The 14,733-nt window shown below is 39.3% G+C and overlaps 1 protein-coding gene across 4 annotated transcripts in view; it reads right to left on the reverse strand.

The window, feature by feature from the left end:
- LOC119410551 (uncharacterized G-patch domain protein DDB_G0278987) overlaps positions 1-14,733 on the reverse strand; it is a 19,722-nt gene that overhangs the window by 4,218 nt on the left and 771 nt on the right. For 2 of the 4 annotated variants that reach the window (XM_037677436.1, XM_037677434.1), the window contains exons 2-12: positions 14,074-14,192; positions 13,891-13,992; positions 13,388-13,471; positions 6,323-6,410; positions 5,285-5,337; positions 5,114-5,197; positions 3,313-3,417; positions 3,154-3,234; positions 2,941-3,063; positions 1,014-1,091; positions 624-663 (exon numbers count right to left, since the gene is read on the reverse strand). In XM_037677436.1, coding sequence (XP_037533364.1) covers positions 624-663; positions 1,014-1,091; positions 2,941-3,063; positions 3,154-3,234; positions 3,313-3,417; positions 5,114-5,197; positions 5,285-5,337; positions 6,323-6,410; positions 13,388-13,471; positions 13,891-13,992; positions 14,074-14,192 — 957 coding nt within the window. The remainder of the gene's footprint in view (positions 1-623; positions 664-1,013; positions 1,092-2,940; positions 3,064-3,153; positions 3,235-3,312; positions 3,418-5,113; positions 5,198-5,284; positions 5,338-6,322; positions 6,411-13,387; positions 13,472-13,890; positions 13,993-14,073; positions 14,193-14,733) is intronic. The other 2 variants (XM_037677435.1, XM_037677437.1) reach the window with 2 other exon arrangements.

Consider the following 14,733-nt stretch of genomic DNA (forward strand, 5'->3'; position numbering starts at 1 on the left):
TTGGAGGACCACAGGAGGCCATTTACTGGAGGTTTTGGAAGACTTCAGGAGGCCATGTATTGGAGGTTTTGGAAGACCTCAGGAGACCAAGTATTGGAGGTTTTGGAAGACCTCAGGAGGCCATGTATTGGAGGTTTTGGAAGACCTCAGGAGACCAAGTATTGGAGGTCTTGGAGGACCTACAGAAACTAGTTCTTGGAGGTTCTGAAAGACCTGAGGAGACCAGTTGTTGGAGGCTTTGAAGGACCTCAGGGGACATAAACCATCTTATCACCAGGGTTCACTGTAGGAGTGTACTGCTTGGTGGGGAAAACAGTTTGTTTGTTACTTCTGAGACTGATGAAGTCCTCCAGATGGAGGGTGAAACATCTCTCAACAAAAAAAGAAAAACTATCCAGATGTCCTGATTGAACATTGTTGGATATTTTACCTGGATTATTGAGCTTGAATTTTGATATAGTGTACCATTCCTTATTTTAAACATCTGTTTCTTGAGAAAATTTGTGAAGAAAATATAGTTCATAAGATTTGCAAATCCTTGCATTCTGTCTTTATTAACATTTTACAACAACTTCTGTGGAATAAGGACTTGTTTTTGTTGGTTTTTACAGATTGAAACTCACCTGCAGCTGAAATCTCAGTTGGTTTTTTTTGCTCTTCATCCTGTCATAGAAAACAAACTCAGGTGTTCAAAAAGTGAGGTAAGACAGTTTTAAAGGATATGTTGAGCTGTTGTTGGAGTAATTTGAAAGCAATTTTCAAAACGTGAATATATATTTTTTTATTAAGATAACCTGCAGGTTCATGTTTGTAGCTCTCATTTACATGGTTAACTTTTTATTCTAAACAGTTTTCTAATCTGCTGCAGATTCAATTTTTTGCGAGCAGAACTCAGCTTCTCAGGCGAAGCATGATCAGCATTTGGGAATTCAGTTTTTTTTCTGCTCAAAAGTGAACAAAATCCTTAGATTTTATTTTTTACACTTCTCTTTAAGAAACAAGCACAGACTTGCCTTTTTCTTGTCCTTCTTCTTTTTCTTCTTCCTATCTTTCTCACTGTCAGAAGATGAGGATGAAGATCTGGAGTCCTGCTTCAATCAAAAACAACCATCAGTTTGTCTTTTGGGCCAAACAAACATTCACTTTTGACATTTATCACATTCAACATGCTGCTCAAATTTACATTGGAAGAATAAATGAAATGTAACATGCAGTTAAACAATTTTTAGGTTTTCCCTGATATAGATTCTTAAATTTAGCTATTAAAAATTAATTTTATGCAAAGCCAGTCAAAAGAAGAGTACCACATATGGTGCATTATACACATATTAAACTATGACACAGAAATCTGTAGCCAAGGCCCAGACAAGAAAATACTGTGTATAACTTTTGACCTTGACTTTAGGGCCGGGGTGATGAAAAGATTATACAACGTGCCATGTAGTTGTGGTACAAATGTGTGTCAAGTTTTGTGCAATAATCTTGAGTGGTTCAGAAGTTATGGGCAGGACAAAAGAAAGTTTACAGATGGATGGAGACTATTGTATACCATATATGTCTGCCTTATGATGGTTGCATAATAAAATAATAATAATGATAATATAATAATATATCTGTTTTCAGTTGTTTTTTTCTGCATTTTCTTCCAAATCTATAGCGTCCATCCAACCATCCTCGGAGACAAAACATCCTCGGAGACACCTGGCTCTCCTAACCCCCTTCTCTATGTGTTAATCTCCCAAATCAGGATGTTCTCATCCTGACCACGCCTAGATCCATATTCTCTGTGCTAATTAACCCCCTCTTGTGAAGAACAGACATTAAGACTCCAACCCAGAAGTTCATCAAAGAAGTGAACTTTGCCTTACTAACAGACTGTGGTTGCTGTGGTAACAAAGGAAGTAAAACCCAAATGGACAGAATTTCAACAAATATTTTTGTTTGTAACAATAGGGTGCCAGAATCAAACTTGCATTTTGCTGAAAGAAATGGTGTTTATGCAAAACAAGGTGTCACCCTCTTTAACAAATGCTATTGTGTTATCTTCTCTGAGACTTTGAGAAAGAAGGTTATAATTACATTAATTATACATTTGTGTGCACCCACTGTGAGAACACTCTGACTGGTTAAAAATTAGGGGCATGTCTTCTGAAGTGTCAAGTAAACGGGACACCAAAGTCAGTTGTTGTTGAGCAGCTGGAATGAGAGCTTGCTAAAAGTTTCTGAGAGGAGAACTCTCTGGAGAAACAGTCTCGTGATGGAAGAAGTGTCCTGGTGAAGAGTTGGCTCTTAGCCAGTCCAGCCAAGAGATGGAGGAAGTTCTATAATGTGCAAACACCCAGGAGCAAGATGGTACATGCCAAACGAATCATAGCCCTGAGAAAGACATCCTTCTTGGGACAGCAGGCCACCGGCTCTTCCCGCATCCGCTGTGGTAATGAAAGAAATATGGACACACCTCCCCGGTAGGATTAAACATTTTCCTTCTGATGAGAGAACACCAAGTGCCAACTAACTTTGTTTAGACATAGTTTAGTTCATGAATCTGAGATAAGCTTACCTAAATTTTAACGTTAGAGCTAAAAACCTTAGACCAAATTGAATCTATACTCCTTCTCAAAGTCTCTATTAATTACGTCATTCACTTTCTGAAATATTACTATTGGTTATTCATCCATATTTCATATTTGCCATATTTTTCATATTGTCATTATTCCAACTGAAAATAAACGTTACAAAAATGTGTTCTTAAATTACCGGATTCTTTTGTATTTTCTTCGAAAGAGGGGAATTAAATTTGCTACAAGAACTCCCGTAAATATATAATATTTGTGGGGTTGAGCCAGTCAACATTACGGTTAGTGTAAACACCTGATAAAGGGTGCTCAGACCAGCCCTAACTCTACAACAGTAAATATCAGAACTTTGAACATGTTCCACCTTTTTCTTGGCTTTCTTTTTCTTCTTTTTCTTGTCCTTTTTCTTCTTCTTCTTTTTCTTGTCATCCTCACTGTCAGAAGATGATGAGAATGATGAAGAGGAGGTATCAGAAGAACTAGAGATCTGAAAATAGAAAAACAAACCTTGATTTATGAGTTAAAGTTAGAGCTGACAGGAATAGTAATTGTTTTGTTTGTTTTTTCCACACTGTACCTTCTTCTTCTTCTTTTTCTTCTTTTTCTTTTTCTTTTCTTTCTCACTATCCGAGGAAGAAGACAAGGAGGAGCTGGAGTCCTTTAAAATAAATAGAAAAATAGAATTCCTTTAATCACAGTAAAACACCAAAAAAAATCATACAAGTGTAAAATGTACCTTTTTTCGAATCTTCTTTAACTTCTTCTTTTTCATCTTTTTCTTTTTCTTCTTCTCATCTTCACTATCAGAGGACGAACTGTCAGACGAGGAGGAAGAGGATGCCTGCCACAAATTAAATATACCTTTAATATTGGAAGAACTTGTTGTTAAATACAAACCGGATTCCAAAAAAGTTGGGACACTAAACAAATTGTGAATAAAAACTGAATGCAATGATGTGGAGGTGCCAACATCTAATATTTTATTCAGAATAGAACACAAATCACAGATCAAAAGTTTAAACTGAGAGAATGTATCATTTTAAGGGAAAAATCTGTTGCTTCCAAATTTCATGGCGTCAACAAATCCCCAAAAAGTTGGGACGAGTCCATTTTTACAATTTTGTGGCATCCCCCCTTCTTCTTACAACACTCAGCAGATGTCTGGGGACAGAGGAGACCAGTTTCTCAAGTTTAGAAATAGGAATGCTCTCCCATTCATGTCTAATACAGGCCTCTAACTGTTCAATCGTCTTGGGCCTTCTTTGTTGCACCTTACTCTTTATGATGCGCCAAATGTTCTCTATAGGTGAAAGATCTGGACTGCAGGCTGGCCATTTCAGTACCTGGATCCTCCTCCTACGTAGCCATGATGTTGTGATTGCTGCAGAATGTGGTCTGGCATTATCGTGTTGAAAAATGCAGGGTCTTCCCTGAAAGAGATGACGTCTAGATGGGAGCATATGTTGTTCTAGAACCTGAACATAGTTCTCTGCATTAATGGTGCCTTTCCAGACATGCAAGCTGCCCATGCCACAAGCGCTCATGCAACCCCATACCATCAGTGATGCAGGCTTCTGAACGGAGCGTTGATAACATTTTGGGCTATCCTTGTCCTCTCTGGTCTGGATGACATGGTGTCCCAGTGTTCCATAAAGAACTTCAAATCGTGACTCATCTGACCACAGAACAGTCTTCCATTTTGCCACACTTTATTTTAAATGACCCCTGGCCCAGTGCAAACGTCTGAGCTTGTGGAGCTTGCTTAGAAATGGCTTCCTCTTTGCACTGTAGAGTTTCAGCTGGCAACGGCGGATGGCACGGTGGATTGTGTTCACTGACAATGCTTTCTGGAAGTATTCCTGAGCCCATTCTGTTATTTCCTTGACAGTGGCATTCCTGTTTAAGGTGCAGTGACGTTTAAGGGCCCGGAAATCACGAGCATCCAGTAGAGTTTTACGGCCTTGACCCTTACGCACAGCGATTGTTCCAGATTCTCTGAATCTTTTGATGATATGCACGGTTGATGACAACTTAAAAGTCTTTGCTATTTTACGCTGGGTAACACCATTCTGGTATTGCTGCACTATCTTTCTGCGCAACAATGGTGGAATTGGTGATCCTCTTACCATCTTGGCTTCTGAGAGACACTGACACTCTGAGAAGCTCTTTTTATACCCAATCATGTTGTCAATTGACCTAATTAGTGTTAATTGGTCTTCCAGCTGTTCGTTATATGCTCAATTTCCTTTTTCCAGCCACTTATTGCTACTTGTCCCAACTTTTTTGGGATTTGTTGACACTGAAATTTTGAATAAACATATTTTTCCTTTAAAATGTTACATTTACTCAGATTAAACTTTTGATCTGTCATTTGTTATATTACGAATAAAATATTGACATTTGCCATCTCCACATCATTGCATTCAGTTTTTATTCACAATTTGTTTAGTGTCCCAACATTTTTGGAATCCGGTTTGTAAATAAAAAAAGTTATATTTTGTAGCCAGCAGGGATAAATGCTGTAAAAGTTTGTATACCTTCTTCTTTTTCTTCTTCTTCTTCTTGTCCTTTTTCTTCTTCTTCTCCATGTTCTCATCCTCCTCATCCGATGAGCTCAAATCCTGAACACAACGCAGAACAGCATGTGATGAGTAAAACCTTACATGTATTACGGTCTTAAATGAACTACGATCAGAGTTGTCTCTCACCGCCTCCACCTTCAGACCGCCTGCGATCTGCGGCACCACATAGCTGTTGGAAACTGCAAACATCAAACACAGAAAACTTTTAAAAACTAAAAAGCACAGTTTCAGATATGGAAAACTTATAAACAGTCACTATATTACTTGTAGAAGATAGCTTTTTAAATGAACTCCATTTGGAGCACCAGAGAAACTGATGCGCCAACAGGAAGTCTGAACGTAAATGAGGCCAAAGTGGACATTTTATAAACCTGGTGGTTCCAATTGGACTGATGGTTAGACTGGTAATTTAGTGAAGTTTTGAAACCACTCCAGTCTTTCATACTCTGACACTAACATTAAATTTAAACAAGAGGTATACTGATGTCCCCTGTCGCTGAGGGATTTGAATCGTGAATATTTGTAGTTTTCCAGATGAGTGTTTTTCTGGACTGGAATTATAAAGGAATGCAAGGAAACCTTGTTGTGTTGGTGCAAGATGTTCAAGTGGGTAGGAGTTACACTGTGGAGAAGAACGGGGGGGGGGGGGGGTCTGATCCTGGTGAGTGGAGAGAGCAATTTTATCCACCACCAGGAGCAAGGAAGGAGCCAGGGGGTGGCCAGTGGTGGTCTTAACCACCCTAGAGTAATCTTTGGCCACCCCAAGGGCTACCTCAATAATTTGACAAAACTTTAGTAGTTTATTTTAATAGTAGTAGTTTATTTTAGTGTGTGTGTGTGTATATATATATATATATATATATATATATATACATACACACACACATACATACACCTGTCTCCACCCTCATTTGCCCCACTCTGGGCCCTTAACCCCCCCCTATCTGCTCCCCTGGGTGCCCTAGACCACAGCTCTCTGCTCCACACAGAGGGCTATGGTAGCGCGGTCGTCTGTGGTTGCATCAGGAAGGACAAATGGTATAAAAATAATTGCCAAGTCTTCGTGCGACTTAGTTTGCTGTGGTGACCCCTGAAGAAAGGAGCAGATATGCAAATCTGTAGAATCAAGAAAACTGTTTCAAGGAGGAAATGGTGCTCTCTCACCTTCATAAGGTATGATGTTAGGGTCCCAGACGTATATTCTCCCATACTTTACTTTCTTTACCTTCAACTTCTTTTTCTTCTCCTCATCCTGCAGGAACATAAGTATTATTTCTTTTGTACTTATCATTTATACTCTTTGTTAGTAAGAGCAGTCTGTGTTGTTAGAACAGATACAATCGCTGCTCTGTTCTGATTAGAAGGAGTTGAAAATACAGTCAGGATAAAGATGAGGCAGCTTTCAAAAGAGGAACAATTGTTTATCTCTGTTGCAACATCATAATGAACATTTCCACTTTCTGAACAGCCAGAATCTGAGGATTTGTGTTTTCAAGCATTTGTCTCCCTCTTGTGGTCTGTCCTGCTCTCCTCAGTGTTTCTCCCTCTTGTAATCAGCTCCTGCCTCTGCCCCCTGTTCTCCTTCCCCAGGTGTTTGTCATGATTTATTTGTTAGCGTCTGAATACTGTAAGTCTGTGTCTCTGTGTTCATCACTGTCTGGGAATCGTCGCGTATGGTGTTCTGGTTTCGTCTCCCTCCGTGTCTTCCCAGTGGTCATGTAAGTTATGCTCGTCAACTTTTGTTTTTTCTTCTATTAAATCCTTTCAGTCCTGAGTTCTCTGAGTCCTTTCTGCATATGGGGCCCACCAAACACAAGAATCAAAATGAAACTGTGCAACCAACACACAAACCCATAAATGCATCTTTATCTCAGTCATGGTGGCTCTAAATAAAGCAGTCGTCTATGACTTTATAGTCCTGGGTGTGTTCCTCTCCTGTCTGATGCGTGCTGTCAGGCTGAAGACACATGAACCTGTGCTTGTCACCTCAGGTGAAACACAATCCAGTGTTTTGTGCACTGAACAGCTCATGCGACCATCTTACTTGTATTTAAAAATGAAACACAGCGACTGTGTTCAGTCTTCAGCTTCTGCAGAGGCTGCAGCTTTTCCCACACACAGGATTTATTATCCCATTGTTTCTCATTGTTTTTTTATGCTTTTAATTATCTTTTTACTTGATGCTGTGATTTTTATTAAGCAACTTGGTAACGGTTTCTGTTTTAAATGTGCTCTGAATAAATTTGACGACACAGCTTAAAAAAAAAAACAAGTTTTACCTGTCTGCATGCTGCTAAACTCAACAAAACAGAAATATCTCAGGTATTTGTGCTTTATTTCATGTAGAGTCAAAAATGTTGACAAAGCTGAAACTTGAACATTTGAAAAGCGTCCAGACACTTTTACCACAATCATTATCTTAACAAGTAATTTTGTTTCCAATTAATTTAATCACCTTAATGACATAAAATAAGGTATCAATTATGTTTGGGTCCATAGGCCTAATTGGGCTGTTCTGAAGATGTCAGCAGGATTTACATGGACACGTGTGGGATCATCTGAAGCTCGTTGTGACACGGGATATGGTCATGCGAGTGTGATGTGAGCAGGTCTGTCATGACTGACATAGGCAATCAGGACATGCCAGAGCAAGATGAGGAGGGAAGAGGAGCAACTTTCTTGAGTTGTACAAAAAGATTCTCATGACAACTGCACACGTTTTACAGGTGTACTGGGACAATAAATAATGGATCTAACAGGATTTTTCCAACCTTTATTTATACAGGTTAGTCCCGTTGAGCCTTGGGGACTCATTTAGAAGAGAGACCTGAACTTGTGGAAGTGGGAACTTGAAGAAAGCCTCCTACCACAACTGTTGCCCCAGACATCTGATGGAACAATGGAAAACAGGTGAGTCTTCAACTGATCATTTATCAGCCAGGAGCTGATCACTAACCCGCCGGCTGAGACAAACGTGCAGCAGTAAGAGGTCAGTCCCAGGTCAACCTGCTCCTATAGCCACAAAACTGGATCGAACCAGACCCTGACCCCGCTCCAAGATGGGCTGACGTTTCCCTGTGGAGCTCAACACCAGACCTGTTCTGCAGCTGTGACCGTCCTGGAAGGAGAGGAGCTGTAAATGTTGGGAAGTGTCATTTTCAAGCAATGAGAGGAGACCGTGCTGAAGACAAGTTGGGATGGAAGACATGTAGAAACTGAAGGGAGTCCGTGTGCCTTTGTGTGTGCTTAATGACTGTGACATCACATTTTTGTAATAAATACGAATGCGTTTTTGGAAAGATAACATTAATAAAGTATTGCAAAAAAAAATTATGCCAATGAGACAAGTAGTTGTTCAGATATTTACATGTGCAGTAACAGGAAGTGATGTCAAAGGGGAATTTATTCATATGAACTGAGCATTGCCACAATGATTAACACAGACAGCAGAGAAGAATCTGTTTCTTCAGGTTATTTTACATCTCTAACAGAGAAATGGTTATGGAAAAAATAATAAGTGCATGTGACATGCATACCCTACAAATACAAAGTGGAGGAATACGTCTTAAGAATTGTGATGCAATACATATGATTTGACCCATTTTGTCACATCTTTATGGAAAATTATCACAGGGGTGTAAAGACATCCAATGCACTACAGAAATTGGGACTTTGAGGTTTTTTCCTTTGGACTTGGACGACAGATTTTCACTCCTGTGGTCGTCCAGTTGTCCTTGGGTTGTTTGAGCCAGGGGTGATGGGAGGGCTATAGCACCTGCATTTATCCTCGTTAGTGTGCATGAAATTGGTGGGAGTGGTGGCACAGAGGAGAAGGTGGGCTTGTGATTGGAAGATCGCTGGTTCGATGACGTGTACTGACAATATCAAAATGTGGGTGGGAAAGGTCCACTACACCACTCTGGACCATCGAACAAGGACCTTAACATCCACCATCTGCTTCCCTGGACACCCCAGTTAGTAGCTCTCTGCTCCACACAGAGGGCTGTGGTAGCTCAGGTGTCTGTGGTTGTGTCAGGAAGGACATCTGGTGTAAACATAATTGCCAAATCTTTGTTCAAGTTGGTTCGCTGTGGTGAACCCTGAAGTAGGAGCAGCCGAAAGAAGAGAAAAGTGTGCAAAAAAAATCATACATTTGTGATTCAATTTATTGTTATTAGTTATTTTATCTAGTTCTTCCAAAACTCTCATCTTAACACAGTTTTATAAACGAACACTGCTGGTAATTTTTTGTCTTCAGTTCATGTATTATTTCTTCTGTAATAATCAGGTAATCTAAAGTTGGACAAAAAAGTTTTCAACTTTTGTTTATTTTTTCCTTTAACACAAAAAACATGATTACAAAGAAAAACAAACGAGCAGCCTTCACCCTCAGCAATGTAATAAGTAAAAAAAAAAAAGATGAAATAATCACCACTCTCAAAAAATAAAGATTAAAAAACCGTTCAGCATCGCCATCTCCATCAAACTAAATATGTATGTGTAAAAATAAAAAATAAAAAAGGAGAGGGGGAACCTCCAGAAAAAAAGACCAGAAATATACATATTATGAACAAAAAAGAAAAGAGGGAAGGTAAATAAGTAAATAATAATAATGGCAGCTAATCTGGCACAGAGGGAAAGATGGTTCCTTTAGCCAACGGTTGCAATGGTTGCCAAGTATGTGTAAATTGCTCAGAGAAGCCGTGCAGGGACATCCTAATTTTCTAAGGTTTAAGAAAGTAAAGGATATCCCTGAGCCAGTGTAAACAAGAGGGGGGATGAGGCATTTTCCATTTGAGTAGTATCACTCTCTGAGCCATAATGGTCATAAAAGCTAGATGGGGTTAAAGGGGGGCCCTCCAGAAAAGACCCCAAACAAAGCACTTAAGGGTTTCAGGTAAATTTATCTTCCAACCACCTCAGATATAGCAGCAAATATCTCCGTCCAAAAGGCATTAAGCTGAGGGCACTGCCAAAACATATTAATAAGATTTGCAGGGGACTGTTGACATCTGTCACAAGCTGGAGAGACCGTGCTATATATTTTAGATAAACGGGCTTTAGTGTAATACACACGGTGCACTAACTTGCATTGGATAAGATGATGCTTCACGCAAAAAGAGGATTTATGTACCCGTGTCTGAACATGTGATCAAAGCTCATCAGAAATATTCTTCCCAATATCTTGTTCCCAAAAGCTCCTAATTGAGTTTAAAGAGTTTGGATGGAACGAGGTGATTAAATTAAAGAGTCAAAATAGAGACCTTTAGCCAAGGGTGGACAAAAACAAGGAATCCAGGTCAGAGACCTCAGACAAATGGGGAAAAGTGGGGAAATTACTGCAGATTTGTAGATATCAAAAAGTGGTGTGATGGAAGAGCAAATCTGTCTGCTAGTTGTGCAAAGGAGGCAAAAACATCAACGAATAAGTCCTTGAAGGACCGTATGCCAAGATCTTACCAAGCTATGACGGTTTTATTCACAAGAGAGGGAGCAAAGATATGGTTTGCTGTGATAGGTGCATGAAGAGATCAAAGTTGAAGGCCAAAATGACGCCGGAATTGAGTCCAGATTTTAAGGGAAATTTTGGACCATTTTATTTTTTTGTATATTCTGCGGTAGAAAATTGGGTTAGTGAATAGACCAGAGCCATGAGAGAGACAAGTTTAGCAGAATTTGTCTCAATAATGAACCAGTCTGGGAGAAGGGAAGTTCCACCTCAAGCCAGTATTTAAAAGATCTAATATTGGAGGCCCAGTAGTAGTACCTAAGATTGGGCAAGGCCATTCCCCCAAGCCGTTGAGGCCCCTAGCCAACCTCGGAGTATTTCTCTCCCAAAGAAAGATAGAAATAAGAGTGTCTACCTGTTTTAAAGTTGGAAATTATATGGAAGTTTTTATAAAATGATGTGTATTTTATTTATTTATTTAAAATCTGTTTTAAAGCCATAATAGCTTGTGTGTTGTTAAGACTGAAGTGTATCTGTCAATGTTCGAAGGACAACGAATGACTCAATTGTTGGCAATAGAACTTGACTCTGCTGATTTCACTCATTTATTATAAATGTAGACTTGTTTGTTGAGAATGATGCGTACTTAGTGTATGTCTAGCATCAATTATACATATATACAAACAAATTATAACTGTAAACTTTGAAAACTTGTGTATTTTGTCAGCTGTCATGGATCTAACCTGGCAGCTGTCCACGTTGGGTTGGGTTTCATCAGACTGTTAGCTCATCATTCCAGTCAGATGACCTCTATTTAAACTGAGGTCATCTAAAGAGCTATACCTACAACAGGTGAGATATCACATGTTTACCTTCACATAGAACCACTCTTTGAAAAAGTCTGAACTGTCCACGACTTCATGAAACATTAATGTCAATAAATCTTTCAAGGACCATTTTAAAACTCTTCAGATTATTTTAATAAACTATTCCACAGTAAAGTTAATTACCTTCAACTACAGCTGACCTCAGTTCACTGCCAGGCAAGGAAACAAACACTAGAATCCACATTTTTATTTTGAAACTCAAACTTGGTGTTGTTCCAGCATTGGGTGTCAAACTGCATCATTATTTAATGAGAATGGATCGTTAGAGCAGAACCTTTGGACAGAATGTCCACTGCATCATGAAGACAGGTGTATTTGGCACAAACCAGAGATATATCTGGTTACACAAACTGTCAACAACAGTGAGGCATGAGGGCGGAGGCATTATGATTTAAGCTTTTCGGCCTCGGGGCTTGTTGACCTACAAAAACGCACAGTCAAAGATAACATGAGGGCATCTGTGCACAGCTGGACTGGAAAAGGACGTTTCAAAGCGAAGCCATTTCAGAACACCTAAAACTACATGGAAGGATGTGCAGAGTAGTAAACATTACCAAAAAATATTATAAAAAAAAATAAAAATATGGGTGACATGTTTTCATGAACAATTTCACTAGATGCTATCAGTTCATAAAATTGTTTATTTTGCACATTTTAAAGAACCAGTGCTAATAAATACAAAAATAAATAAATGGTCATAACTGGGAACTGCCATTGCAGCGCAGAGAAGAGCAGTGCACCGCATATCTCTAGAACTGATTAACGTTTGGAGCCATTTTGATTCAAGATGGCTGCCACAGCTACCGCAGCAAATACTAAATTGACTAGAACTCGGCCATTCTTTGAGATATTGAGCTGAAATTAAGTATGATTGTAGCTGAGAGCGAGTTGTAATACATTCCTAATGAAAATCATCCAACATGGCCGCCTTAGCTAAAAGAGAAAAAATATGATAACTCAGCCATTTTTAAAGATACTGAGCTGAAATTTGGCGTGTTGGTAGCTGACCATGATCTCTAATGATTGAAAATCAAAAATCCAGTATGGCTGCCTAAGCAAAAAAGGAAGAATACTATAAATCAGTCAATTTTAGTGATACTGAGCTGAAACTTGGTGTGGTGATAGCTGAAAATGTTTCCTATAAAATGATGTATCAAAATCAAAAACCCAAGATGGCCACCAATGCTACATTTAAATGGCTTTAACTCAGCCATGTTGACACATACAAAGCTGAAATTTGGTGAGGTTGTAGCTGAGAATGTTCCCCATCATGTACTGAATACAAATCAAACATCCAAGATGGCTGCCTTAGCTAAAAGAGAAAATCTATAACTCAGCCATTTTTAGAGCTATTCAGCTGCAGCTTGTTATAGTGGTAGCTGAGAGCAAACTCAAACACGTATTACTGTAAAATCAACTATTTAAATTGGCAGCAGCCTGACAGTCCCCGTCAAATTCCTCCAGGAACATTCTAGTATTCATATGTTATCATGTTTACCATGTTATCAAACTCCATAGATTAAAGCAATAAGATTTAATCATTTCCTGTTTAAAAAGGACAGCAGAAAGGAAATGCTTATTAATTTTTACCTTCTTTAAAAACAGCCCAACCATTATATTACTGCCTAAACATACACACCACGTCATTAATGTGATTTGAATATTTCTAATTGTGTGTTTTCCAAAGAGGGAACCTGCATTTCTTGACGTTATATTGAACGGATGAGTGAAAACGTTGGTTTTTCTTTGCGTATAGTTCATGTATTCATCTTGGCATGTGAGAGTAGCACTGGTTTGCCTTGCAAAACGTGTCTAAAACAATTTGTGTGATTTTTTTTTTTTTCCACTTCTGTAATCCGATCCTCGACCAGCACTTGTCTGTCCACAACTTACCTCACTGTCACTGTCAGAGGAGCAGCTGGAGGAAGAAGAGGAAGAACAGCAGGAGGAGGAGGAAGATGATGATGAGCTGGAGTCCTGTCCAGACAGAAGGAAAGCGAGTGTTCAGTTTAGTCTTGAGCTCGAACAGCTGCATCATAATTATTCAACCTGAGAGGGCGAGTCAGTGAACGGGGCGAGCTGAGGTGTCTGAGAGGAGCTGGTGGAGCTGCCAGGAGGAGGGTGGAGCACCCCAAACACGCACAAAACACACACCTACTATAACAATGCTGTGAGTCAATGGTACAACATGACAGGTGACACATAAAACACAGTGAAAATTTCCACTTGTCTCCTCATGCGTGGCTGCGTCATTGTTTGGAGCTCACGTCTTATTCACGTGAGGCTTCCAGTCGAGGCAACACCCTGGAGGATCGCCTGCCATGCACTGACTTGTTCTCATCATGTTAAAAACAGGCTAACCGTCCCAACCTCACTGAGGTTTGTGCAACACCTACTTTCTTCTTCTTCTTTTTCTTCTTCAGCTTCTTCGTCTTCTTTTCTTTCTTACCGATCCCCTCATCCTCGCTGTCTGGAAAGCTATCAAGCGAACAGATCTCCTGATTTTAAAAAAAAGAAAGAAGCATTTTGTCATTTATGTGTCCATCTCAGCTTTTAGAGTCAAATGCAAACAAACTCACCAAGTCATCGCAGGTTCCTTTAGGGTGTCCTGTTTGACCCGGGTGTTTCTCCTTCTCGCCCAGATCTGCAGGTTCTACCGCCTCAGGCTGGCCGCCTCCAGGGTCTGCTCCACCTGGAGCTGTTCAAAGTGACAGCGTTAACAAAAGGAGCACACTTATGTTGTTTGCAGTCTGTGGTGTAGTCTACATTTTTGTAGTGGGTATACGGTGCCAAAGTACACTAGTACAATGTAATCAATTTATTTTGATTTTTAAGCATATTGAGCATTTCCAAATTTCTCTGATGCTTATATTTGAATAAATGTACAACAAACTTAGTACAACCGTTGGCTTTGTATTAAAAATATGTTATAAAATATATAAAACAGTATCAAAGCAAAATATGTTCAAGTATTAAGTAGTAAGTACAGAATCATACAATAATTTGCTGGATAAGCGAACGTAATAAAGTGCTGCATACCAATAGATGGTTACAGCAGCATTTAACTGTCGTTAAACGTATCAATGACACATGCCTAATGATATGTCATTGGACACTTGTAAGTGGGTACACTGAAATAATTAAGCTTTTCTACTAGGTATACTCTCTTTACCCGAGTATCGTGTAGAATACACTGTTTGAATTGAAGATAAAATATCTGTTGAGCAACCAATTATATA

Source organism: Nematolebias whitei, chromosome 6 (assembly GCF_014905685.2).
Source record: "Nematolebias whitei isolate Nwh7 chromosome 6, NemWhi1, whole genome shotgun sequence".
NCBI lineage: Eukaryota > Metazoa > Chordata > Actinopteri > Cyprinodontiformes > Rivulidae > Nematolebias > Nematolebias whitei.